This window comes from Oryzias latipes, chromosome 2 (genome assembly GCF_053564925.1).
Source record: "Oryzias latipes strain Hd-rR chromosome 2, Olatipes_Hd-rR_3.1".
Taxonomy (NCBI): Eukaryota; Metazoa; Chordata; class Actinopteri; order Beloniformes; family Adrianichthyidae; genus Oryzias; species Oryzias latipes.
Window position 1 is genome coordinate 46,246,263 of NC_136238.1, and position 25,391 is coordinate 46,271,653.

The 25,391-nt window shown below is 40.0% G+C and overlaps 1 protein-coding gene and 2 long non-coding RNA genes across 8 annotated transcripts in view; 1 reads left to right on the forward strand and 2 right to left on the reverse strand.

Moving 5' to 3' along the window:
- Positions 1-25,391, forward strand: part of LOC144988999 (NLR family CARD domain-containing protein 3-like) — a 292,143-nt gene that overhangs the window by 251,422 nt on the left and 15,330 nt on the right. Inside the window, exons 1-7 of one of the 5 annotated variants that reach the window (XM_078940599.1) lie at positions 7,564-7,735; positions 17,182-17,275; positions 17,358-17,477; positions 18,014-18,133; positions 24,657-24,770; positions 24,942-25,020; positions 25,182-25,380. The exons of 2 other annotated variants lie outside the window; for them this stretch is intronic. In XM_078940599.1, coding sequence (XP_078796725.1) covers positions 17,202-17,275; positions 17,358-17,477; positions 18,014-18,133; positions 24,657-24,770; positions 24,942-25,020; positions 25,182-25,380 — 706 coding nt within the window. In that variant the 5' untranslated portion in view covers positions 7,564-7,735; positions 17,182-17,201. Of the gene's footprint in view, positions 1-7,563; positions 7,736-16,731; positions 17,276-17,357; positions 17,478-18,013; positions 18,134-21,345; positions 23,048-24,656; positions 24,771-24,941; positions 25,021-25,181; positions 25,381-25,391 lie in introns of those variants that run through there. 2 more of the 5 variants (XM_078940596.1, XM_078940609.1) reach the window with 2 other exon arrangements.
- LOC144989497 (uncharacterized) lies at positions 7,088-8,005 on the reverse strand. 2 transcript variants are annotated; one of them, XR_013653730.1, is made up of 2 exons: positions 7,868-8,005; positions 7,088-7,780 (listed from the first exon to the last, which is right to left on the reverse strand). It is a non-coding gene; the product is annotated as an uncharacterized LOC144989497 (long non-coding RNA). The 2 variants fall into 2 exon arrangements; XR_013653733.1 differs by having other exon boundaries at positions 7,088-7,791; positions 7,868-7,962.
- On the reverse strand, positions 18,909-23,284 carry LOC144989572 (uncharacterized). The gene is made up of 2 exons (XR_013653829.1): positions 23,022-23,284; positions 18,909-20,679 (listed from the first exon to the last, which is right to left on the reverse strand). It is a non-coding gene; the product is annotated as an uncharacterized LOC144989572 (long non-coding RNA).

Here is a 25,391-nt window from a genome sequence, read left to right on the forward strand (position 1 = left end):
ACCCTCTCTATTTATCCGGGCTTGGGACCGGCACAGAAGTTACTGGCTTGCAACCCCTGTGTCTCTAGCTGCAAGTATTTTGAAGTATTATTCGTTTAAAGAAACAAAGGCTTTCAGATTTGAAAAACACAAAATGGCTGCTAAACAGTCTCCATCCCATAATGCCTTCAAACCTTGATGTTATAATCCAAAGCACTAATCATTTGACAGTAAAAGTGGAGCCACATCATGCAACAGGAAACATTGTGGCAAAAGCAGAACTTCAAGATCAAATCTCTCAACTATGCATGTGTCATTAGTTTTTGCACACACATCCATTTATAATGGAGAGATATATTGATCATCAGCTAGCTAGCTGAATGATACAGCATTATATTTTCATTAAACCACTAACTTATGTGGTGCAAAAACATCATTGTCACTTCTCGTAACAGCCACCTAACTCATGGTTTGGGAATCAACACTTTCCCATGAGCCTTCACTTTTGAAAAGTCACAGGATTTGAAGGTCCAAAAGTGGTGGTAAAAAAAAATTTTGGAGGTAAAAAAATTGTAAAAGGAGTTAAACAAGGCATGAAATTATTAAAAAATGGCTGAATTAATGAAAATTTGAAGATTTGAAGGAAAGGAATGAGCTGAACTGTTTCATACAATGGTTAAAATAAGTAAAAACCTGTAAAAGAAGTTTAGCACAAGGATTCTCTATGTATTTTAATGGAGCAAAAAATCCTGGAAAATCCTGGAATATCTTAAAAAGTTCAATGATTTGAATGACCAAAAGTAATAACTGTAATAAGTTGAAAGAGTTGAACATTTTAAAAGTAAAATGGTAAAAAAATTTGAAGCGTCCGAACCGGGTGTCGAACCGGGCGCCTCGTGCATCATAACTTCCCAATGCATTTTAATAGGGCAAAAATTCCCGGAAAAACTGGAATATCTTAAAAAGTACAAGGATTAGAAGTACCAAAAGTCATAGCAATAATAAGCTGAAAAAGCTGAACATTTTAAAAGTTGAATGGTTACAATCGGTTAAAAATTGTAGAAGTAGTTAAGTGTCAAAAAACGGCGGAAGATAGTATAAATAATAATAATAATAAATAAAGAGAAACAGGAAAACAAAGGGTTGAATGCTTTATAGCATTCAACCAATAAATAAAGAGAAACAGGAAAACAAAGGGTTGAATGCTTTACAGCATTCAACCAATAAAGAGAAACAGGAAAACAAAGGGTTGAATGCTTTATAGCATTCAACCAATAATAACTAGAAAGAAATGCATTTCCAGAAGAAAATGCAGGGTTGAATGCTGTACTGCTGAATGAAAGCTGAATTAGCTGAAGAAATGGCTTAACTGTACTGGAAAAAACTTTTGAAAGGTTAAAGGTGCAAAAGTCCTAGCAGGAATAAGATGAAAAAGTTGAACATTGTAACAGTAGAATGGCTAAAATAGGTCAAAGTTTGTAGAAGGAGTAAAGCATTAAAGCTGAAATTGCTGAAAAAATGGCTGAACTGTTGAAAATTTGAAGATGTTGCTAAAATGGCTAAAAGTACTAGCATTGGAATCAGCATCATTAACTGACTCCAAAAAACACGTTGTTTGAGAGTATCATATTGGTCAAAGCTACATGTTCTAAGTTGATAGAAAATCCACTCTTTTCAAAATGGCGGCTTTTCTATTGATTTTATCTCCATAGCAACCATTTTATGTTTGGGTCGCCAGGACATGAGGAACAAATCAACTTCGGTTTCAGATGAATCGGAAAAAGTAAACTTTTGGACGTCCTTAGCAACGAAGTTTGTTTGCTCACCACGCCCACATTCCTTATAAGTCCAGATCCAGTGAATTTCAATATGTTCAGTTCCAGCCATGGATGAAGTTTATTGCAATATTTGCTTCAGATTTTGTCAAAAAATGCCCACCAAACAGTAGGTTGTGTTGCCATCCCATAATAATTTCAAAACGTATGTTGAAGTCCAAAGCCTTGTGAGCATTTCAATGTTTGAACGGTGCCTCTAGCTGAAAGCAAGTTATAATGCTTGAAAGCAACAAAGGTTTTCAAGGATTCTCCATGTATTTAAATGAAGCAAAAATCTTGGAAAATCCTGGAAAATCTTGGTATATCTTGAAAAGTTCAAAGATTTGAAAGACTAAAAGTCGTAGCTGAAAGGAATAAGCTGAAAGGGTTAAACATTGTAATAGTAGAAGGATTAAAATACGTGTAAGTTTGAAGAAGTTTAAATACTGCCGCCCTGGGCGACCGCCCACATCGCCCATATTACAAAACCGCCACTGGCCTGGGGTCAGAGGGCGGGCCCATCCAGGAATCAGACTCCCCGGGGAAAGGCACTACCACGTGGTTCCATTTCCTGTCATGAATAATTGCTAAAAATGGACTTTAGGACTTTGCTGAAACAGGAATGACATCAATTCAATGATTTCAGCAAATTCAGAACTCAGGCTCCGCCTCTCCTCTCTGCTGGTTACGATTGTCCACCGCTGGGGGGACTTGGGGCTCCCAGCACTTTGGAGGCTTCAAGCTGAATCCATAAAATAATTCTGAAATAATTTAAAGACCATTTTTAATTAACTCTGGAAATAAAAAACACTGAAATGACGTCAAACTGTCCAGTTGAAAGACCCCCCCCCCGTCAACGACAATTGTCGTTCTTCACCCAGACCTGTTGTCCTGGTCTGAGCTCTTGTTTTGTTTGAACTTTGTGTCTTCTATTGAACCAGAAAGCTTGTTTCTGTTTCTGGTCTTGGTCTTTGCTCTGGAAAAGTAGAAGGTTTGGCCACTTTGGTTGAAGTTTCTCTCTACTGACAGGCAACGATGTCCTGATGTTACGACCCATCAGCAGCTGTGCGGGTGAGGAGCCGTGCGCCAAAGGTGTGGCTCTGTATGCCATTAGAGCTTTGTGTGGATCTTCCCCCTTCTTCAGGAGGGCTTTGATGGTCCTCACAGCCCTTTCCGCATCCCCGTTGCCTTGAGGGTAGTGGGGGCTTGAGGTGACATGGCTGAAATCATAGTCTGTTGCAAATGCTGCAAACTCTGCTGCCGAAAACTGAGGGCCGTTATCTGTAATCAGGATTTCAGGAACCCAGTGCTGCGCAAAAATTGCCTTCAGTTTGTTAATAACTGGGACTGTAGTAGTAGTGGTAAGGCTTGCCACCTCAATGTATCGGGAAAAATAATCCACTTCTATCAGATACATGGCACGATTCCACTGCCATGTATCTGCAACGCGCTGCCATGGTCTACTAGGAAGTGGCGTTGTCATGAGAGGCTCTGGAGCAACATGAACCTCCTGCTCGCACACTGTGCAGTTTTCAACTTTGTTTTTGATTTGTTTGGTCAAACCGGGCCACCAAATGGACTTTTGTGCTCTGACGATGCATTTTGTCATGCTGCAACTTTGGTCTCTCTGTTTAGACAGTACTGGGCGAGAACTGTGGGTGAACTCAGTTCCTGGCGTAGCTCGTCAAAAGCCCGCTGTTGTGCTGTTCCCCACTCCCAGCTGGAGTCTGCTCGAAGGAGCTCTCTTAATGGCTGTGTGAGTTCAGCGACACGTGGGGAGAACTTTCCAACATAGTTCACCATACCCACAAATCTTTTCACATCAGCAGCATGTTTGGGTGTCGGCATCTCTGTGATCGCTTGGATTTTCCCCGGGTCTTCTTCAATACCCTGCACCGAGACGATGTGACCCAGAAACATGACTTTTCCACAGCAAAATGGCACTTGTCATTGTTAAGAGTCAGTCCTTCCTGCTGGAGACGCTCTAACAGTTTGTGCAGTCTTTTATCGTGCTGCTCCCGAGTGGACCCGAACACTAATATGTCATCTGCATGACACACGGTTCCTTCCAGGCCTGACAGCATTTGGGTCAGTCTCTTTTGAAAGTGTTCCGGTGCAGATGAGATTCCAAACGGCAGTCTTTTATAACAGTACCGGCCAAACGGGGTGATGAATGTAGTTAAAGGGACTGAATCTGGGTGTAAAGGTACTTGCCAAAATCCAGCTGTAGCATCCAGTTTTGTGAAGACTGTTGCACCTGCAAACTTTGCCAACGTTTCATCCACAGCCGGCAGTATGTGGCGCTCCCTGCTCCCTTTTTCTGACATTTCCTGCATGTAACGTCACGCGCTGCACAAATGTTTTTGGAGTGTGCAGGTGCGCCCACATTGCTTGTAGTCTTTTTGATGTTCACTCTGACTCTTTGTCTCAAAGGGTTTTCGTGACTTATGGTCTTTGAAAGTCTTTTTCTTAAACTTCAATATGTCCACATTAGCTTCTGTCGTGTCCTTAAGATTTGTTTCTCTCACTACTGGTTCTTGGCTTCTTCTGTTGAAACGTGCTCTCTCATAAATGACATTTTGTTTGCCTATAAAGTGCTTATGAAAGGCTTCTTTCACACTCTTGTACGTTTTGAGTTCATCCTCACTCAGCCCGAGCGTTCTCAGAATATCGTCTGCTTTATCGTACACTAACTAAGGAGTTAACTTGGTACCTTTCATCTTTGGCATCCAGTCCTGCCGCAACACAGAACCTTTCGAAACAGCAGATCCAATTGGGCCATGATGAGTAGTCACCAAAGTCAAAATTTTCCGGTGGGTTGATTGAGAACAGGGAATCCATCATTTTACTTCACTTGACTGACGTAGCGAGCCGATAGCTTATTTATTATTACCTCATAGTTAGCTTCTCTCGGCTAGTGACAATAGCGTCTTGATTTCTGCCGCGTCGTCTTCCGATCTCTGCCTGAGACGGGTTTCTTGACTTCTGACACCATGTCCTATTATGTCGGAGCAGGCACGTCGTAACCAATTATTCAGGAGTCCTTCGTAGCTGTTCAACTGAAGCTTTATTAACACTCTCTTAGCTTATTACATGCAGCTCACTCTCAGTCCGTCCTTCTATATCGTCCCCCTGGATGTCCACCACCATCACATTAGTTCCTACACAAATGCCCTCATTACAAGAACCAGACTTCTGTCAGCTGGAACTGGGGCTTCTTCCAGACCATGTGACCTCATGGACAAAGTTCCAACATGGTTTCCATGAAATGTGGAGGTTTTCCAGGAAACGTTGCTGCAGTTATTCTATTCTTGTTTGTTTTTATGTACAGCACCTTGAGCTGTTTTCTTTACATGAAAAGGCCTTTAGAAATAAATTCATTTGAATTTATATCTTTCTGTTTGCAGCCTGAAATGTGGCAAAATGTTGAAAACTTCAAGGGGGGTGAATACTTTCACAATACACTGAACCTAAAGAAAGCATTGAGGGCAAATGTGAGGGAAAGAAAAACTTCCAGGAATATTAACGGCATGTCGTTCAACACCACACAGAGCGTCAGGAGAATCACCATCCGTGTTCATGTTTGGAACAGACATCTGCACTAAATGTCCAAATGTTGAAAAAGAAGATGGAGCTCTGACAGAAAATGGGAAACAACAGATGTGAGAAAGCATCAGGAGGAAACCAAACCAGAATGAAACCTGATGTTGAGCAGACCAGCAGAGGGAACATCTGAAAGTAGGTGACATCGTTTCCATTGGGAGTCTGGATTTAGTTTGAGAACAATATGAGGAAAATATTTTTGGAAGAAAAGTTTTGTTCTGAGCAAGGAAGGAAGGAAAACGTAGAAAATCAATGTTCCTGAATTATCAGAAGACACACAGAGCGAGAGACAGACAGACAGAGAGAGACAGAGAGAGAGAGAGAGAGAGAGAGAGAGAGGGAAAGAACAGGAGACGAGCTAGCTGGAAGATTGAATGAGATGTGAGTCAATTAAAGCAAGACAAAACTTAACTAAAGGACTGTTTATCTATTTTTTATTTGAACAACACAAAAATTAAGATTTCTATCCGAAGCAATATTTGATTTTCATCAATAATTGTTGAAATATGAGGAGAAAATAAAAGGAAAGGAAATCCCCCCCCCCCCCCCCAAAGAAAAATTCTGATTCTTCTGAAACTGACGTCCATCTGTTCATTATCCCCAGGCGATAAAAAGATAAAATGGTTGCTATATAGATAAAAATGAATAGAAAAACTGCCAATTTGAAAAAAAAAATGTATTTTCCATCAATGTATCTCTTGTAGTTCTTAACAATACGATCATCTGAATCAGTGTGTGTTTCTGAGTCAGCTGTTGATGCTGATCGCTCACACAGAGCAGGACTGCGGTCCAAAGTCTCTGCTCAGAGACACGGTTCTCTCTGTGGAGCAGCAGCTTCATTCTAACAGCCACTGATCTTTTTACAAAGTAGGTTGTAGTAAAATCTCTCTATAAACATTAGAATAATTTCAGACACAACTTATGAGGAAAAGAACTTTATGTTACAAAAGGAAACATGAAATGAAAACACATAGAGCCCCAGCAGATCTCCACAGATCTGTCCAAGTGGGGTTAGTGCACGATTGAGTATCAGTACAAACACAATTGATTAATCAGTCAGTGTGCAGCGTTCATCAGATTTTTTTAACCACTGGCACCTGGGGGCTCCGTATATTTCTGAAACTCATACTCTTCAGGACCCAGCAACGTATTGGCTGCTGCAGCTGCAGTCACGTGATTTCTGTAACTGCAGAGAAGTGAGTCACACCTATGCAAATACACACACGCACGCACTACAAATACACACACACACGCCCCACAAATACACACACACACCATCCTGATCCTCTGACTGTGGTGCAGTGGCTGTTCACTTGGTAGACAACAGGCAGGTTGAGGGTTTGATTCCAGGAAGGCTCACAGCCTGAATCTGACATCAAATTTATAAAAATGTTGTAAAAATGATCTTTGATTTTGAAAGTCTTGCTGATGACTGGTGGGGTGAAATGAGTGTCTGTGGATGGAACGTGAGCTCGCTGTGTGCATGAGAGGACAACTGGATTTTTCTAAAACTCTTGTTCAATCACCTTGTCATGAACGCTTGGAGGAAATGCAGAACCACAGCTGACATGTAGATTGTCCAGAACTGTTTGACGGCTCTTCCTTCTTCATTTCAGCTTCCCGTGCTAAAAAGAGTCCAACCATAAAGGTTCATTGTTCACTGATGCTGCTGCTGTTCTAGAAACAAATGAGCAGCTCAGGTTACTTTTGCATAAAAACTGACAAACAAGTTTCTAAGCAAAAGCAGAATTTTCAGAATCAGCACCATATTTAGAAAAACCAAACATCATATAACAACACAAGAACTGATACCAACTGTTAAACATGGGAGAGGGGGGACCATGGTATGGGCTCCTTTTTAACTCAATTTTCACAGAATTAACAACTAAAAACTTAAGTCTTTTCGTAATTCTGAACTTTTCTCTCCACTTTCACTCAGTAAACTAAAACATTTCAGTACATGAACATTTTTGTCTGGATTTTTTCAGACCTGCTGTGATTTTCCCCTCAGGTGAACCACAAGGTCTGTCAGAATGATCAGAAATCAGAAAGTTGAGATAAATTTTAATAAAGGATGAAGTCCATGTTGTCCTGGGAAACATTAGCCATAGAGAAAGTCTCTTAATGTTTCATGTTTGACCTCACATAAGTCTTTAAAGTTGTCATCTCCTGTTCCGTCAATCAGAGACTCTCTCAGGTTTCTGGGAGGAGCCTAACACAAACACACACATAAGGGGGCGGAGCTCTGCTCAGGTGTTCCTGAATCAGGAAATGAGGAAGTAGAGAGTTTTCCTCCGTGTCAGAGCAGACAGAGCAGGACTTTCTTCTTCTTCTTGACGGTGAGTCTTTGTGTTTCTGTTGTCTTCTCCACTCATGATGAAGGTCTGTGACGTGTCTGTGAGGAAGAGGAGCAGCAGAGGAAGAGCTCAGACTGAAGTTTGTCTTCTTCCAAAAAGGTCACTGCAGGTCACCTTTCTGACAGAAACAGAGCAGAATGCAGCTGAAGGCCAAACTCTGAGTTCTGCTGCTTCTTCCAAACAGTTGGTGACTCTGCTCCAGCCTTCCTCTCAGCTCACATTCTAATGACATTCCAGAGAGGCTGTGGAAGCTCCTCAGTGCTCTGATCTCTGCTGAAGAAGGTTGGGAGGCTCTCAGGTCCTCAGTGCTGAACAACTGCATGTTTCCAATCCTCTCAGTACTGACATCTCCTTCATTTCTGAACTTCTGGCAGGATTCTGATGGAACACAGCTGGGAGCTCCTCTCTGATTGGTTCATTTCTTCATCATCTGTTCTGATGATGTTTTTATGTGTTCAGCATTTAACAGCAGCAAAGTCAGAGTTGGGGACATTTTCAGGCAGTTTCACCTCTTTCTCTGAGTTGATGTTTGTGGAGGTCAAAGGTCAGACGGAGAAGTTTTCTGCCCTAGAAACTAAGAGAAGCGAGAACTGCAGCAGTTTCTAAATCCTCAATCAGAACAATCTAAAATATCCATCAGAGGTTGAAAGTGTTCCTCAGTACTCGAGTACTTTAGTTCAGCAGCTCCTCTTTTCCTCTCCAATAATATGCTGGACTTGATGCTCTCTTCTGAGCATGTGCAGATGCCAGTGCAATGGTGACTCCTCCATGTGTTTCACAGCTTTTCTTCGTCATGGATTTTTATCAGACTCTATGATAGCTGTAATGTTAGAACCAGTGATAAAAAACAAAGCTGGAAGAGTTTGTTTCTCTGAAAACTACAGACTGATAGATCTGGACAGGATTCTGTTAAAACTGGGAGAATCCTGCTAGACAGGTTTACAGAGTTTGTCAGAATGACTCCCACTCAGTCTGGGTTTAAAGAAAATCTTGGTCCTGACGTGTAAATATGCTCCTAAAGGAATGATTTACAAACATAGGAGCTTTAATTCCTCTGTTTTTCTGTGTTTTCTATATGCGTCTAACAAAGAAAATCAACAAATGATTGATGAAGCTTTAAAGAGAGGTGTACCTAAATGTGTTGTGTGTATTCTGGCATAGTGGAATGCTCAACAGACAATGCAGGTTAAATGGGGAAACCAGCTGTCAGAACCTTTAAATCCACCAATATTCTGTTTGATTTCTATCTGCATGAATTGTCTCTCACACTTAAAGCCTGTCACTCTGGTTGTGTGGCTGGAGATCTCATCATCAACTATTTGACGACACAGTTGTGTTGAGTCCCAGAACCGCTGCTTAACATCTGTTCAACTTATGGTCTGATTAGGATTTCTCAGACAAAAACCAAAAATGTCATCTGCACCTATCAATGCTGTGCTGGTGTGTAATCAGATCAAGTTTGTTGGGCGTGTCATTTCAGCAGACGTGTCAGATGACTCAGACATCTACAGACAGTGTCTTGTGGAATGTGGCCAAGCCAACACTCTTTCTCAGAAGCTAGAATGTGTGCAGAAGGAGTCATGGTGGTGTTATTTAAAGCAATGGTTTCAACCGGTGCCATGACAGATGGTCAGGTGCACTGTGGGAAATTAATTTACGATGATCTAAAAACATTTTCCATCTCCAGGATTTCAGCTCTGTGTTCATCCAAACAGGCCCTGATAAAACACTGAGTAGTTAGGAATATGAAAGATCAGAAAATACTTTTTTCTTTGTTTTTATTTGATTCTATTAAAGACATTTTGATAAGAATGACGGTACCATGATTTAGCTGCAGCTTCAGCTCTGTTTTTGGAAAAGTCCCGCCCCTTTAACTGTCTCCACCAATCATTCTTGGAGGCTTAATCACACGTCATCAGTCTGACCAATCAGAAGTGGTTAAAGTCTTCACTTCCTTGTTCTGATTTAGCTCATAAAGTCTCTCAGTTCCAACAGAAATACCAGCTAAAGCTCATCTTTAGCGGTGTAGCTTTCCACAGAATCCGGTGTCAGACCGTGGAACAAGTGAACAAAACCATGAAGCTCAGAGAAGAGAGTCTGTCTGCCATCACTACATCTCCCATGATGCATTGGGTGACAGCATCTCTGCAATGACGCTACTCTATTAACTGTCATGAAGCACAACAAATGCACACATGAGTTTTTTAATCTTCTTGATGAAATCATATGTAAGCGATTGTGTAGCATAAATAAAAATAAAAGTCAAAACTAGAAATGCTTTTTAATTTTCAAAATGAAGCTGCATCAAATGCCTCAGAATTAAAATGAAAAATCAATATTTCAAAATGCTTTTTCATTTCCTTCCTCAACACAGCTTTTTCTGTCACTTAATTAAAATTAAAATTAAAATAGTATTTGACATTTCATTTTCAAAAAGGTCCATGGTAAATGTGTAGCATAATTCATTTAGAAATTACGGTGGCCGGGAGGTGCAAAGTACGCTTAGATTTAAGATACAGCAACAGCAAATCCCAGTACACATGAACAAATCATGAAACACAACAGTAAATACGGAAACACAACAGTAAATACTGAAACACAACAGCAAATCACAAAACACAACAGCAAATACGGAAACACAACAGCAAATCATGAAACACAACAGCAAATCATGAAACACAACAGCAAATACTGAAACACAACAGCAAATACTGAAACACAACAGCAAATCACAAAACAACAGCAAATACGGAAACACAACAGCAAATCATGAAACACAACAGCAAATCATGAAACACAACAGCAAATACTGAAACACAACAGCAAATCACAAAACAACAGCAAATACGGAAACACAACAGCAAATCATGAAACACAACAGCAAATCATGAAACACAACAGCAAATACTGAAACACAACAGCAAATACTGAAACACAACAGCAAATCACAAAACAACAGCAAATACGGAAACACAACAGCAAATCATGAAACACAACAGCAAATCATGAAACACAACAGCAAATCACGAAACACAACAGCAAATATGGAAACACAACAGCAAATCACGAAACACAACAGCAAATCATGAAACACAACAGCAAATACTGAAACACAACAGCAAATCACAAAACACAACAGCAAATACGGAAACACAACAGCAAATCATGAAACACAACAGCAAATCATGAAACACAACAGCAAATCACGAAACACAACAGCAAATACGGAAACACAACAGAAAATCATGAAACACAACAGCAAATACTGAAACACAACAGCAAATACTAAAACACAACAACAAATACTGAAACACAACAGCAAATCATGAAACACAACAGCAAATCACGAAACACAACAGCAAATCACGAAACACAACAGCAAATACGGAAACACAACAGAAAATCATGAAACACAACAGAAAATCATGAAACACAACAGAAAATCATGAAACACAACAGCAAATACTGAAACACAACAGCAAATCACGAAACACAACAGAAAATCACGAAACACAACAGCAAATCACGAAACACAACAGCAAATACGGAAACACAACAGCAAATCATGAAACACAACAGCAAATCACGAAACACAACAGCAAATCATGAAACACAACAGCAAATCATGAAACACAACAGCAAATCACGAAACACAACAGCAAATCCCAGTACACATGAACAAATCATGAAACACAACAGTAAATACGGAAACACAACAGCAAATACTGAAACACAACAGCAAATCACAAAACACAACAGCAAATACGGAAACACAACAGCAAATCATGAAACACAACAGCAAATCATGAAACACAACAGCAAATACTGAAACACAACAGCAAATACTGAAACACAACAGCAAATCACAAAACAACAGCAAATACGGAAACACAACAGCAAATCATGAAACACAACAGCAAATCATGAAACACAACAGCAAATCACGAAACACAACAGCAAATATGGAAACACAACAGCAAATCACGAAACACAACAGCAAATCATGAAACACAACAGCAAATACTGAAACACAACAGCAAATCACAAAACACAACAGCAAATACGGAAACACAACAGCAAATCATGAAACACAACAGCAAATCATGAAACACAACAGCAAATCACGAAACACAACAGCAAATACGGAAACACAACAGAAAATCATGAAACACAACAGCAAATACTGAAACACAACAGCAAATACTAAAACACAACAACAAATACTGAAACACAACAGCAAATCATGAAACACAACAGCAAATCACGAAACACAACAGCAAATCACGAAACACAACAGCAAATACGGAAACACAACAGAAAATCATGAAACACAACAGAAAATCATGAAACACAACAGAAAATCATGAAACACAACAGCAAATACTGAAACACAACAGCAAATCACGAAACACAACAGAAAATCACGAAACACAACAGCAAATCACGAAACACAACAGCAAATACGGAAACACAACAGCAAATCATGAAACACAACAGCAAATCACGAAACACAACAGCAAATCATGAAACACAACAGCAAATCATGAAACACAACAGCAAATCACGAAACACAACAGCAAATCACGAAACACAACATCAAATCATGAAACACAACAGCAAATCACGAAACACAACAGCAAATCATGAAACACAACAGCAAATCACGAAACACAACATCAAATCATGAAACACAACAGCAAATACGGAAACACAACAGCAAATCATGAAAAACAACAGCAAATACTGAAACACAACAGCAAATACTAAAACACAACAACAAATACTGAAACACAACAGCAAATACTAAAACACAACAACAAATACTGAAACACAACAGCAAATCACGAAACACAACAGCAAATACGGAAACACAACAGAAAATCATGAAACACAACAGAAAATCATGAAACACAACAGCAAATCACGAAACACAACAGCAAATCACGAAACACAACAGCAAATCACGAAACACAACAGAAAATCACGAAACACAACAGCAAATCATGAAACACAACAGCAAATACTGAAACACAACAGCAAATACTAAAACACAACAACAAATACTGAAACACAACAGCAAATCATGAAACACAACAGCAAATCACGAAACACAACAGCAAATACGGAAACACAACAGCAAATCATGAAACACAACAGCAAATCATGAAACACAACAGCAAATCACGAAACACAACAGCAAATCATGAAACACAACAGCAAATCATGAAACACAACAGCAAATCATGAAACACAACAGCAAATACTGAAACACAACAGCAAATACTAAAACACAACAACAAATACTGAAACACAACAGCAAATCATGAAACACAACAGCAAATCACGAAACACAACAGAAAATCATGAAACACAACAGAAAATCATGAAACACAACAGAAAATCATGAAACACAACAGCAAATACTGAAACACAACAGCAAATCACGAAACACAACAGAAAATCACGAAACACAACAGCAAATCACGAAACACAACAGCAAATACGGAAACACAACAGCAAATCATGAAACACAACAGCAAATCATGAAACACAACAGCAAATCACGAAACACAACAGCAAATCACGAAACACAACAGCAAATCACGAAACACAACAGCAAATCACGAAACACAACATCAAATCATGAAACACAACAGCAAATACGGAAACACAACAGCAAATACGGAAACACAACAGCAAATCATGAACACAACAGCAAATACGGAAACACAACAGCAAATCATGAAAAACAACAGCAAATACTGAAACACAACAGCAAATACTAAAACACAACAACAAATACTGAAACACAACAGCAAATACTAAAACACAACAACAAATACTGAAACACAACAGCAAATCACGAAACACAACAGCAAATACGGAAACACAACAGAAAATCATGAAACACAACAGCAAATACTGAAACACAACAGCAAATACTGAAACACAACAGCAAATACTGAAACACAACAGCAAATCATGAAACACAACAGCAAATCATGAAACACAACAGCAAATCATGAAACACAACAGCAAATCACGAAACACAACAGCAAATATGGAAACACAACAGCAAATCACGAAACACAACAGCAAATCATGAAACACAACAGCAAATACTGAAACACAACAGCAAATCACAAAACACAACAGCAAATACGGAAACACAACAGCAAATCATGAAACACAACAGCAAATCATGAAACACAACAGCAAATCACGAAACACAACAGCAAATACGGAAACACAACAGAAAATCATGAAACACAACAGCAAATACTGAAACACAACAGCAAATACTAAAACACAACAACAAATACTGAAACACAACAGCAAATCATGAAACACAACAGCAAATCACGAAACACAACAGCAAATCACGAAACACAACAGCAAATACGGAAACACAACAGAAAATCATGAAACACAACAGAAAATCATGAAACACAACAGAAAATCATGAAACACAACAGCAAATACTGAAACACAACAGCAAATCACGAAACACAACAGAAAATCACGAAACACAACAGCAAATCACGAAACACAACAGCAAATACGGAAACACAACAGCAAATCATGAAACACAACAGCAAATCACGAAACACAACAGCAAATCATGAAACACAACAGCAAATCATGAAACACAACAGCAAATCACGAAACACAACAGCAAATCCCAGTACACATGAACAAATCATGAAACACAACAGTAAATACGGAAACACAACAGCAAATACTGAAACACAACAGCAAATCACAAAACACAACAGCAAATACGGAAACACAACAGCAAATCATGAAACACAACAGCAAATCATGAAACACAACAGCAAATACTGAAACACAACAGCAAATACTGAAACACAACAGCAAATCACAAAACAACAGCAAATACGGAAACACAACAGCAAATCATGAAACACAACAGCAAATCATGAAACACAACAGCAAATCACGAAACACAACAGCAAATATGGAAACACAACAGCAAATCACGAAACACAACAGCAAATCATGAAACACAACAGCAAATACTGAAACACAACAGCAAATCACAAAACACAACAGCAAATACGGAAACACAACAGCAAATCATGAAACACAACAGCAAATCATGAAACACAACAGCAAATCACGAAACACAACAGCAAATACGGAAACACAACAGAAAATCATGAAACACAACAGCAAATACTGAAACACAACAGCAAATACTAAAACACAACAACAAATACTGAAACACAACAGCAAATCATGAAACACAACAGCAAATCACGAAACACAACAGCAAATCACGAAACACAACAGCAAATACGGAAACACAACAGAAAATCATGAAACACAACAGAAAATCATGAAACACAACAGAAAATCATGAAACACAACAGCAAATACTGAAACACAACAGCAAATCACGAAACACAACAGAAAATCACGAAACACAACAGCAAATCACGAAACACAACAGCAAATACGGAAACACAACAGCAAATCATGAAACACAACAGCAAATCACGAAACACAACAGCAAATCATGAAACACAACAGCAAATCATGAAACACAACAGCAAATCACGAAACACAACAGCAAATCACGAAACACAACATCAAATCATGAAACACAACAGCAAATCACGAAACACAACAGCAAATCATGAAACACAACAGCAAATCACGAAACACAACATCAAATCATGAAACACAACAGCAAATACGGAAACACAACAGCAAATCATGAAAAACAACAGCAAATACTGAAACACAACAGCAAATACTAAAACACAACAACAAATACTGAAACACAACAGCAAATACTAAAACACAACAACAAATACTGAAACACAACAGCAAATCACGAAACACAACAGCAAATACGGAAACACAACAGAAAATCATGAAACACAACAGAAAATCATGAAACACAACAGCAAATACTGAAACACAACAGCAAATCACGAAACACAACAGCAAATCACGAAACACAACAGAAAATCACGAAACACAACAGCAAATCATGAAACACAACAGCAAATACTGAAACACAACAGCAAATACTAAAACACAACAACAAATACTGAAACACAACAGCAAATCATGAAACACAACAGCAAATCACGAAACACAACAGCAAATACGGAAACACAACAGCAAATCATGAAACACAACAGCAAATCATGAAACACAACAGCAAATCACGAAACACAACAGCAAATCATGAAACACAACAGCAAATCATGAAACACAACAGCAAATACTGAAACACAACAGCAAATACTAAAACACAACAACAAATACTGAAACACAACAGCAAATCATGAAACACAACAGCAAATCACGAAACACAACAGCAAATACGGAAACACAACAGAAAATCATGAAACACAACAGAAAATCATGAAACACAACAGAAAATCATGAAACACAACAGCAAATACTGAAACACAACAGCAAATCACGAAACACAACAGAAAATCACGAAACACAACAGCAAATCACGAAACAAAACAGCAAATACGGAAACACAACAGCAAATCATGAAACACAACAGCAAATCACGAAACACAACAGCAAATCACGAAACACAACAGCAAATCACGAAACACAACAGCAAATCACGAAACACAACATCAAATCATGAAACACAACAGCAAATACGGAAACACAACAGCAAATACGGAAACACAACAGCAAATCATGAACACAACAGCAAATACGGAAACACAACAGCAAATCATGAAAAACAACAGCAAATACTGAAACACAACAGCAAATACTAAAACACAACAACAAATACTGAAACACAACAGCAAATACTAAAACACAACAACAAATACTGAAACACAACAGCAAATCACGAAACACAACAGCAAATACGGAAACACAACAGAAAATCATGAAACACAACAGCAAATACTGAAACACAACAGCAAATACTGAAACACAACAGCAAATACTGAAACACAACAGCAAATCACGAAACACAACAGAAAATCACGAAACACAACAGAAAATCACGAAACACAACAGCAAATCACGAAACACAACAGCAAATCATGAAACACAACAGCAAATACGGAAACACAACAGCAAATCATGAAACACAACAGCAAATCACGAAACACAACAGCAAATACTGAAACACAACAGCAAGTCACAAAACACAACAGCAAATACTGAAACACAACAGCAAATCATGAAACAAAACAGCAAATCACGAAACACAACTGTGCTGTCTTGCGCTTTCTGCTGTGTAGCTACAGCGGTCCAAAGGCTTCATGCTTGGGTATAACTAATCAACTATCATTTTATTAAAGCATGGCTGTGTCCTTGGTAAATTTAAACTTTATTCTCATAATTCTATGACTTTGTTTTGTAGAATTGCGACTTTTTCTCATAAATGTGCTGGTCGTTTTTTATGGCAGTCTTAGTACTCAGTGGTTTAATGGAAACACAGGAGGAAGCCCCTCCCTCTACAAGCAGAGATGGTAACCATGACAACCAGAGCAAAGCTCAGAGGTGAGATGAACATCTCCAACTGTCCATGATCTTCTCCATGTCAGAGCTCAGGACTCACACCAGCAACCTTCATTCTTCACAGGAACCAACCTGGACCTGGATCTGAATCTGGATCTGGATCCAGCTGTGTGTCCTTCAGGAGTGACGAGTCAAAGGAAATGCTTCCTCCTAACTTCAAGGACATCCATTCAGGAGTGGAACGGTGAGTGTTTGTCAGAGTTTTTGGAGGCTGGATTCTAGTTCAGATGATCAACAGTTTTCAGATGAAGGACTTGAGGTCTGGTTCAGTTCTGGATCTCTCTGATCAGACTCACTTGGAGCATCATGTGTGTGATGAGATCTTTTCAGTTGAGTCTTCTGAGAGTCTCTGAGAGACATCAGAGATGTTGGAGAAGAAAACATGTTGACTGCTGACTCTGACTGACAGCAGCTCCAGTCTAATGAGAAGAATCACTGCAGACTCCTAGGATTCAGATTTTCATGCTTTCCAAACATCACATTGTTCTAGTTTGACTTTCTGCTCTCAGAATTTCTCCATTTCTACATGGAGAATTGGAATCAGCTTTTCTAGAAAAAAGTCTGGATTGACTGACAGAAAATGCTGAAAGCTGGAAACTGTTGATCCAAACATGTCATGTTATTCCAGACTAAACAGCTCAGTCTGTGTTCATGTCAAAGTCCATCAGCTGTTCATGAAGAAGCAGATCCTCCAACACTCTGATGCTTTGGTGTTTGCAGAGGTCAACAGGTCACACAGAGAGTCCAGTCTGCAGCCTCCAGCTGTGGATCCATGAAGAGTGACCGGTCCAAAGGTGAACCTCCATTCTTCAGAACTGAACCAGGACCTTCAGACTTACAGTAAGAAGCAGTTTCTAGTGAACAAAGATCTGTTGATGGATATTTTTCCACAGACAGTGTTTAGATGGGATTTGATTTTTTGTAGAAACCCAAACAGAAAACCCAAACAGAAACTTTGGCTCCAAATTCTAAACAGTCTTTAAAATGTCAGCCATGATGTCTTATCTGAAGTATTTCTGATTGACATATTGGCTCCTCCCCCCTTTCTTCTGCTCCAAAATTGTTTCAAAGACTAAAATCAGAGCAAATCAAAGTGTCCTCTGGAGCTCAGGAATCCTCAGAGAAAGTTGGTGAAGTAAAGCTATGATTGAGAGTTCAGAATCCTATACAGAGAGCAGAGCTTTGACCTGAATCTGAAGAAGATCAGAGAAGATCTGAGAGCAGAGATGTTGGAGAAACTTTCTACAAAAATACATCTTTTCATATTTTCTAAAGTAAACAAATGTTTGGATCAGGAAAAAAACAGTTTAGTCAAAGATTTTAGTGAAAGTCTTTCATACAGTTAATCTAAATTTTTCTTCGTTTCTCATACACAAACTCAAACATGAAATTCTTTGTTTTCTTCTGGTCTAAATGAGAATTTGATTTGAAATGGTTTATTTCAAGCAATCAAATAAGAATACACAAAAACAATATAATCATCAGTTATACATTTATACAGTAACTAATCAAACTTAGGATAATTAAACATATTAATAATTATTGCTTGAAAGGGAGTGGAAGGAAGCGAACTTCCCACCCCGTTATACTATAACCATTTCAGTCAGACAACTCATGCAGTAGTAATAATATTTATTTTCACATCTTTAGTTTGCTTCCACATACTTGTTGCTTTCACATTCTTTGACATTCACTTTCCTTAGTTAGCATTCACTTTCCTCTGAGTAAGCATTTCGCATTCCTCCAAGTAAGCATTTCATATTCCTCCAAGTAAGCATTTCACTTTCCTTTGACTTTGCATTTCACTTTCCTTTGACTTTGCATTTCACTTTCCTTTGACTTTGCATTTCACTTTCCTTTGACTTTGCATTTCACTTTCCTTTGACTTTGCATTTCACTTTCCTTTGACTTTGCATTTCACTTTCCTTTGGTTTGGCATAAAACTCCGTGCAATTCCAAGAGAGAGAAATTTCCATAAACTTTTGGGTAATAACTACCCCCAACACCAATTTAATCAAGGTTGGAAAGAAATTAAATGTATATCAGTATGTAATCAGATGAAGTGTGTTTCAGAGGCATTCCATGTTCAGACTTACAAGTATGACTGCTATGTGTGACCCGGCACCTTTGACCGTTGGGCCGCTCCCATTCGAGTACAGCGCCAAGAAGGGAACACACTATCTAGTGGATCTGCTATGTGTGACCCGGCACCTTTGACCGTTGGGCCGCTCCCGTTCGAGTACAGCGCCACGAAGGGAACATACTATTTATTGAGTCTGCTATGTGTGACCCGGCTCCATTGACCATTGGGCCGCTCCCGTTCCAGCACGATGCCAAGAAGGGAACACACTATCTGGTGGATCTGTTATGTGACCCGGCACCATAGACCGTCGGGCCACTCCATTCCGAGTAGCGGCAAGTAGACGGCACAACTTAACATACAAGTTTGAAGCTTCCACTGGAATAATATAATAAAGCATAAGTGATATCCATAATTAAAAGCTTCCATTTGAGAACTATGAATGAGCTAACGCTATAATTTTTTAATGCTTCCATCCGGCTCATAAGATACGAGCCCAAGTAACCTCAAATTTCGGACTACACACATATCGTAACACAGCTTAAGAACATCCTAATTTTGAGGCTTCCACCTGGCAAATAATTTTCATAAAATCTAATCTGAAATTTTGTATGCCATTCTGATACTAACATCAGTTGATTCAAGTAAGATAAGTCATTGAAATTCGGAAGAGGTTTACCACCCCACCACTTCAGGGCAGAGTAGGTGCGTGGAATGCAGTAGTCGTTGCATATCCAGATCAGGTGAAGGGGCAACAATCTGCAGGGGAGCAGCAGGACGAGCAGAGACTTTGGAACTTGGAAACCATCCGACTTTGTCAAGGGTTTGACATCATCTTCCAGAAACTGGATTGCTGACCGGGGAGAGTGGGCCGCAGGCTCAGGAAGCGATGCATAGATAGACAAAGCAGTATTAGTCTTGGCAATGAATACATAAATAATTTAGACCTGATTAGTTTAGAAAGCTTATGATGAAAGGGAATGAATTCTTTTTAAGAACAACTCTGAGAAGGAGATATCAAGTAGTGAGTTTAAAAAGAAGGTGCTGTATTCATAGTACCATAGAAAACCATTAGCATAGATCCCAACAAGAAAGACAGTCAATACAGAATCTGCACGTAATATATCACCAAAATATATTTTATATATGCACCATTAGTAAGAGAGAAGTAACATTTAGTCATTCCTGGAGGGACGCACCTTAGGAAGGCCACAGAGGAGCAGGCGAATAAAAGGATAACCAAGGTCCAAGGAGATTACGTAGATGAGGAAGGTCGCCATCCCACGTAGCATGGACAGCGGCTCGGCTAGATTTGAGGTTACAACTTGACATCATTGGTTCACAATAGATGGACAACAAAAGCACGTATAACTTAAAGTTAATTGCCAAAGGGGTGCCTGGAAACCATAATGAAGAAAATTTTGAGATTTGAAGAGAGATCGTAGGGTCTAATAAAATGGCTGAACCTCATGCATTGAGAGGCGGATGAGAATAATACTCAAAAGGAGATACTCTTAGTCGAGCGTCATATGCTTGAAGCAGGGCAGACTGAGGATTGGTTTGCGACCCAAAGTTTTACTCTTGATGCTGAAGCTAAAGAGCATCAGTGATAATTTCTACAGCCAGGAATTTAGCTCATAATACAAGTTATTTAAAACTAAACCATGTTAAATGATGGCACATTACTATTATCGCACTCTTGAAATAAGCGTTGTAATAATCTCCACGGATGAATTCTCTCAGAACCACATGAGCCGTTGATGGACCAGTAGAGCTGAATGTTTGGATTAACGACCAAACATTTTCTGGTGGCCGGACATTCATAAACAAGTCCTCATACATTTTCCTCTCCCCCAAAGGAGGGTGGAGCCACAAAACAAGTGGAGGGAGACTGATGACCTGAAACAACATCGCAATAATAAAACCACGCTAAGCGCAGAGAATTAGAGACCAGAAAAGCAAAAGAGAAAATCCAGAACAAGGGAACACGGGGGCCCGGGAAGGAACAACCCAGAACGAGAAACAAGATGAACAGACGGCAGTGGGGGAGGATGCACACAGCAAAACACAGGTGGCCCAACAGCGACCGATTCACATCGTACCTCCAAAGATGGGAAAGATTACGTGCCGCACAAACGCAAGAGACTACATGGAGGCAGAGAAGTATGCATCATAAACCAGAGATCCGTGTAAAAATAAATCCAGACAGGCAGAGAACCAAATGCCTTCCTTAAATTTGATTTGATTAAGTTCGATTATCGTAGTCAAAACAATAAAGAATTACACAGATTTACACATTACACATATTCAGAAAACTAAATAAATCGGAAACAGAGATCCAAAACGAGTTGCGACCACAGAGTTGCAAAAGCCAGGCGACGAGGAAAACAGAACCGAGAAACATTGAAAAAGAGAAAACTGCAAAACAAAGGGGGCCCAATAGAATTACACTAAATCCAGCACAGGGTTTCTGACAATTGAAGTTAAACATGACAGACGACAGCCGAAGGAACACCGACACATAACACGTCAAACCCCATTTAAGCCAGAAGACGCCGCCGGGAGGAATGGAGAGGCAGAACAGCAGGAGCATCAGCAGAATCAGCCTCCCCCAGCCATGTACAGCGTCCGGTGGAAAAGATCACAGGGATGGCAAAGCCAGCTGAGCGCAAAACAAAAACCAGACGGATCACAAGGGAAAAGCCGCTGATGCAAAAAACAAATAATACATGAATAAATAAAATGGAGGAACCGAGGAAGACAGACGACACAACCACGTCACACCTGAAAATGCCTGAGTGGCCACCTTAGGACCGAATCAAAACGAAAAAAATAATAGGGCTCAGGGAAGAGCCCATCACAAACCCCCCCACAAATCAACCCAAATCCCTAAAACCAGAGAAACAACAAAACATCAGTGAGTCAGAGAAAAACAGGGCCACGCACAACAGACACATAGACAATGGGAAGGAATTTATTTCCCTGAAGGCCAGGGGAACGCTCCTCACATTTCCTACGCTTACACAGAAGAGAGGAGACCATACACTGACCAATCCAAATGCAGGTGAAACCAGCAAATGCACACAGCTTCAACAGAAAAGAAGTAAAACAAAGCCACCACGACAAAGTCAGCACTGAATGACGGCCCACAAAGCAGAAACCGGACCAGGTTCCGAAGAAACGCACCGTGCCTTTAAAAAGAACTACAAGTCCCAGGGTCCTTAGGGGGGTGACGTCACCCACGACCGCCAAGCAGGAAGAGAATCCGGAAGAAAACACTGCACAGAAGCGTGAGAGATAGTAGCAACGCCGCTCACCAACCATCCCGCGATCACGACACTCGATAAGACCGAAACATCTCCCGATCGATCGCCACAGACAACCGAAATGTTCCAGGACGCTTCTCCACAGACACGCGCTGGAATACGCAAGGACCGCGGCTCCGAAGATGCGCCGGGAGCCGGGACAGCCGTTAGCCGAAAAGAGGGGCAGACGCGGGGAGACGGACGGCCCCTGTGAGAAGGGGGACCCACACACGAAAGAACGTGGGTAAAACATCATGACGCGGAAGGAGAAGAAGAAAAGCGAGCACGGCGAACCGGCAAAGAACGCAGTGGTGCAGTAAAGAAGGATGAACAACTTACACACCTGGACTTAAATAGGATGCTGCACAAGTGAGTTGATTAACTGACCCGCCCTAGGGGAGTGGCCTAAGTAAAGCCTGCCTGAGTTGTCTTACCGAAATGCTCCCAAGGTCGCTCACTTTATTACATGATTTATCAATATCCGTTCTTAGCTTTTATCAGACAGAATTAAAAATCATAAGGTATCAATAAAGCACATGACAAAGATGAATTACTAAATTATTATGTAAAAAATAACTATTTTAGAAATCAACATGGCAAATGCAGATCAGTTATCAAAATATATGCAGATTAAGTTACTTATAAAAGTCATTCATATGATTAAAACATAATACTATATCAGTAAAATAGACAACACTGTTTCAGGAATTTTCATAGCAAAATTTCTTCAAATATCAAAAGTTAAAAATATGTGCAACATTATGTGTAAATATAATAACATAATATGTGCAAAATTATGTTACATTAGGAAAAATCATGAATCAACGTATCAATTTTTGGAGCAAGTGAAGTAATGTCATTAAAAGTCAATCAATTTAACAATTTTCAATCAGTGATTAATCATTTGTTTTATTTTTTTATAATAAAGTAATGCTGTAAGGGAAAATAAAAAGGGTCCATAATCTGTCGATTGTCCAAGGTTGGTATTTCTTCTTTTACTGATAACAGCTGATCTCCTGGGTTCAAAACAGAGTTAATAGTTCTCTTCCATGTTATGTCTGCAGACATTAGATTCAGGTCCATATCCTTCTTCAGCTGATATCAGCGGCGGTGAAAGTTGAGGTCAAGTTGTCTGCAGGTCAGAACTCTGCTGTTAATCAGGTTACATCAGACTTATGGAGAAAGTGATGAATCCACGTGTCATATTTCTTGAAGTTATTTGGCTCTTTGATTTATTACTGCATGTTGTTTCAGACGTCCGTGATCAGACACTTCTCAAAGTCCTTCATGGTGTTCACAACCAAAACCTTGGCCCGGTCCGGTGGACCGAGTGGTTTGACGTAAATCCTGCAGCCCTTAACCCAAGTGTTCTCAATCTGCTTACGCTTCCTGAGAAGCCGTGCATGTTTGGAGATTTACGCATTCCTTCTGGTCAGATGGTCGTTCAGATAAGCAGCCGATCCTTTGAGATTTTTACGCTGATTCATCAGAGCTAGTTTGTGTTTTTGATTCACAAACCTGATGAGGATCGCTGGTTTATCCGTCTCCTTTCTCCTGGGGAGCAGGTGGCAGGTCTCCATGGTGTTTAGATCCAGGGAAATCTCTTTAGACGTGAGAAATGATTCTACTTGGTGTTCCAGAGACTCTCCACCGCTCTCCGTTTCAGGACTGCTAGCACTATTAGAATTAGCAATGCTAGCTCCAGCTGCATTTAGCTTTGCCTGAGGTTTGATCGGTACTCCAGTGAGAATGACATTATTCATCCTTACTTGTTGTCAAGTAAGTAAGAATCAATAATCCAGTTGACTGTAACTCTGATTCATCTGTGAGTCAGAATGAATGTTGGAATCATTGCTGTTCTGAAAACAACAGCATTCACGATTCATTTGTTATCTGAAATGATCCAAATCCAAAAGAACTCATCAAACACCATCATGACAGAAACTCACTTCTAACTAAACAAGTTTTTTTCTATCAGGATCCATCAGAGACTCAGAACTGGATCTGAATCTGAACCCAGCTGTGTTTCCTTCAGGAGTGACCGGTCAAAGGGTCTTCCTATTGAATTTAAATCATCTTCTGGTCCAGAGAGGTGAGCTGTATGTTGTAAACATTCTTTCTCACAGACATTTCTATCTTCATGTGTGCAGCAGTGAGTGTTGAAGCTTCTCCACAAACACAGAATAGATCTAGTAGATTCTACTGAGTGTCTGCAGGACACCAGTGGGTCCAGTAGGATCTGATTGTTGCTGATTCTCCACAGACTGGACCAGCAGAGCTCAGAGACTCCCAGTGGTCCGTCTGTCCAGCAGCATCAAACACAGCTGGACTCCATCTTTCTGGTCTGTACATGAACAACAACTACTTTCCCATCATTCTGTCCACAGTCGTCTCCATGCTGCACTTTGGACACCAGTGGACTGTCAGTGTGTCCAACATGGAGCTGATGTTTGGCTCCATGACTTCACTCTGATTGGCTCATTCATCTGGAATTCTGTTGCAGCTGCTGGAGGACGACATTGTCACTTTTGTCAAGAAGGAGCTGAAGAAGATCCAGAAGCTTCTGAGTCACAGGGAAGAAGAGGAGGAGCGGGAGGATGAAGATGAAGAGCAGAGGAGCAGCAGAGAGTCACTGATGAAGATCACAGTGACCTTCCTGAGGAGAATGAAGCAGGAGGAGCTGGCTGATGGACTGCAGAGCAGTAAGAGGATT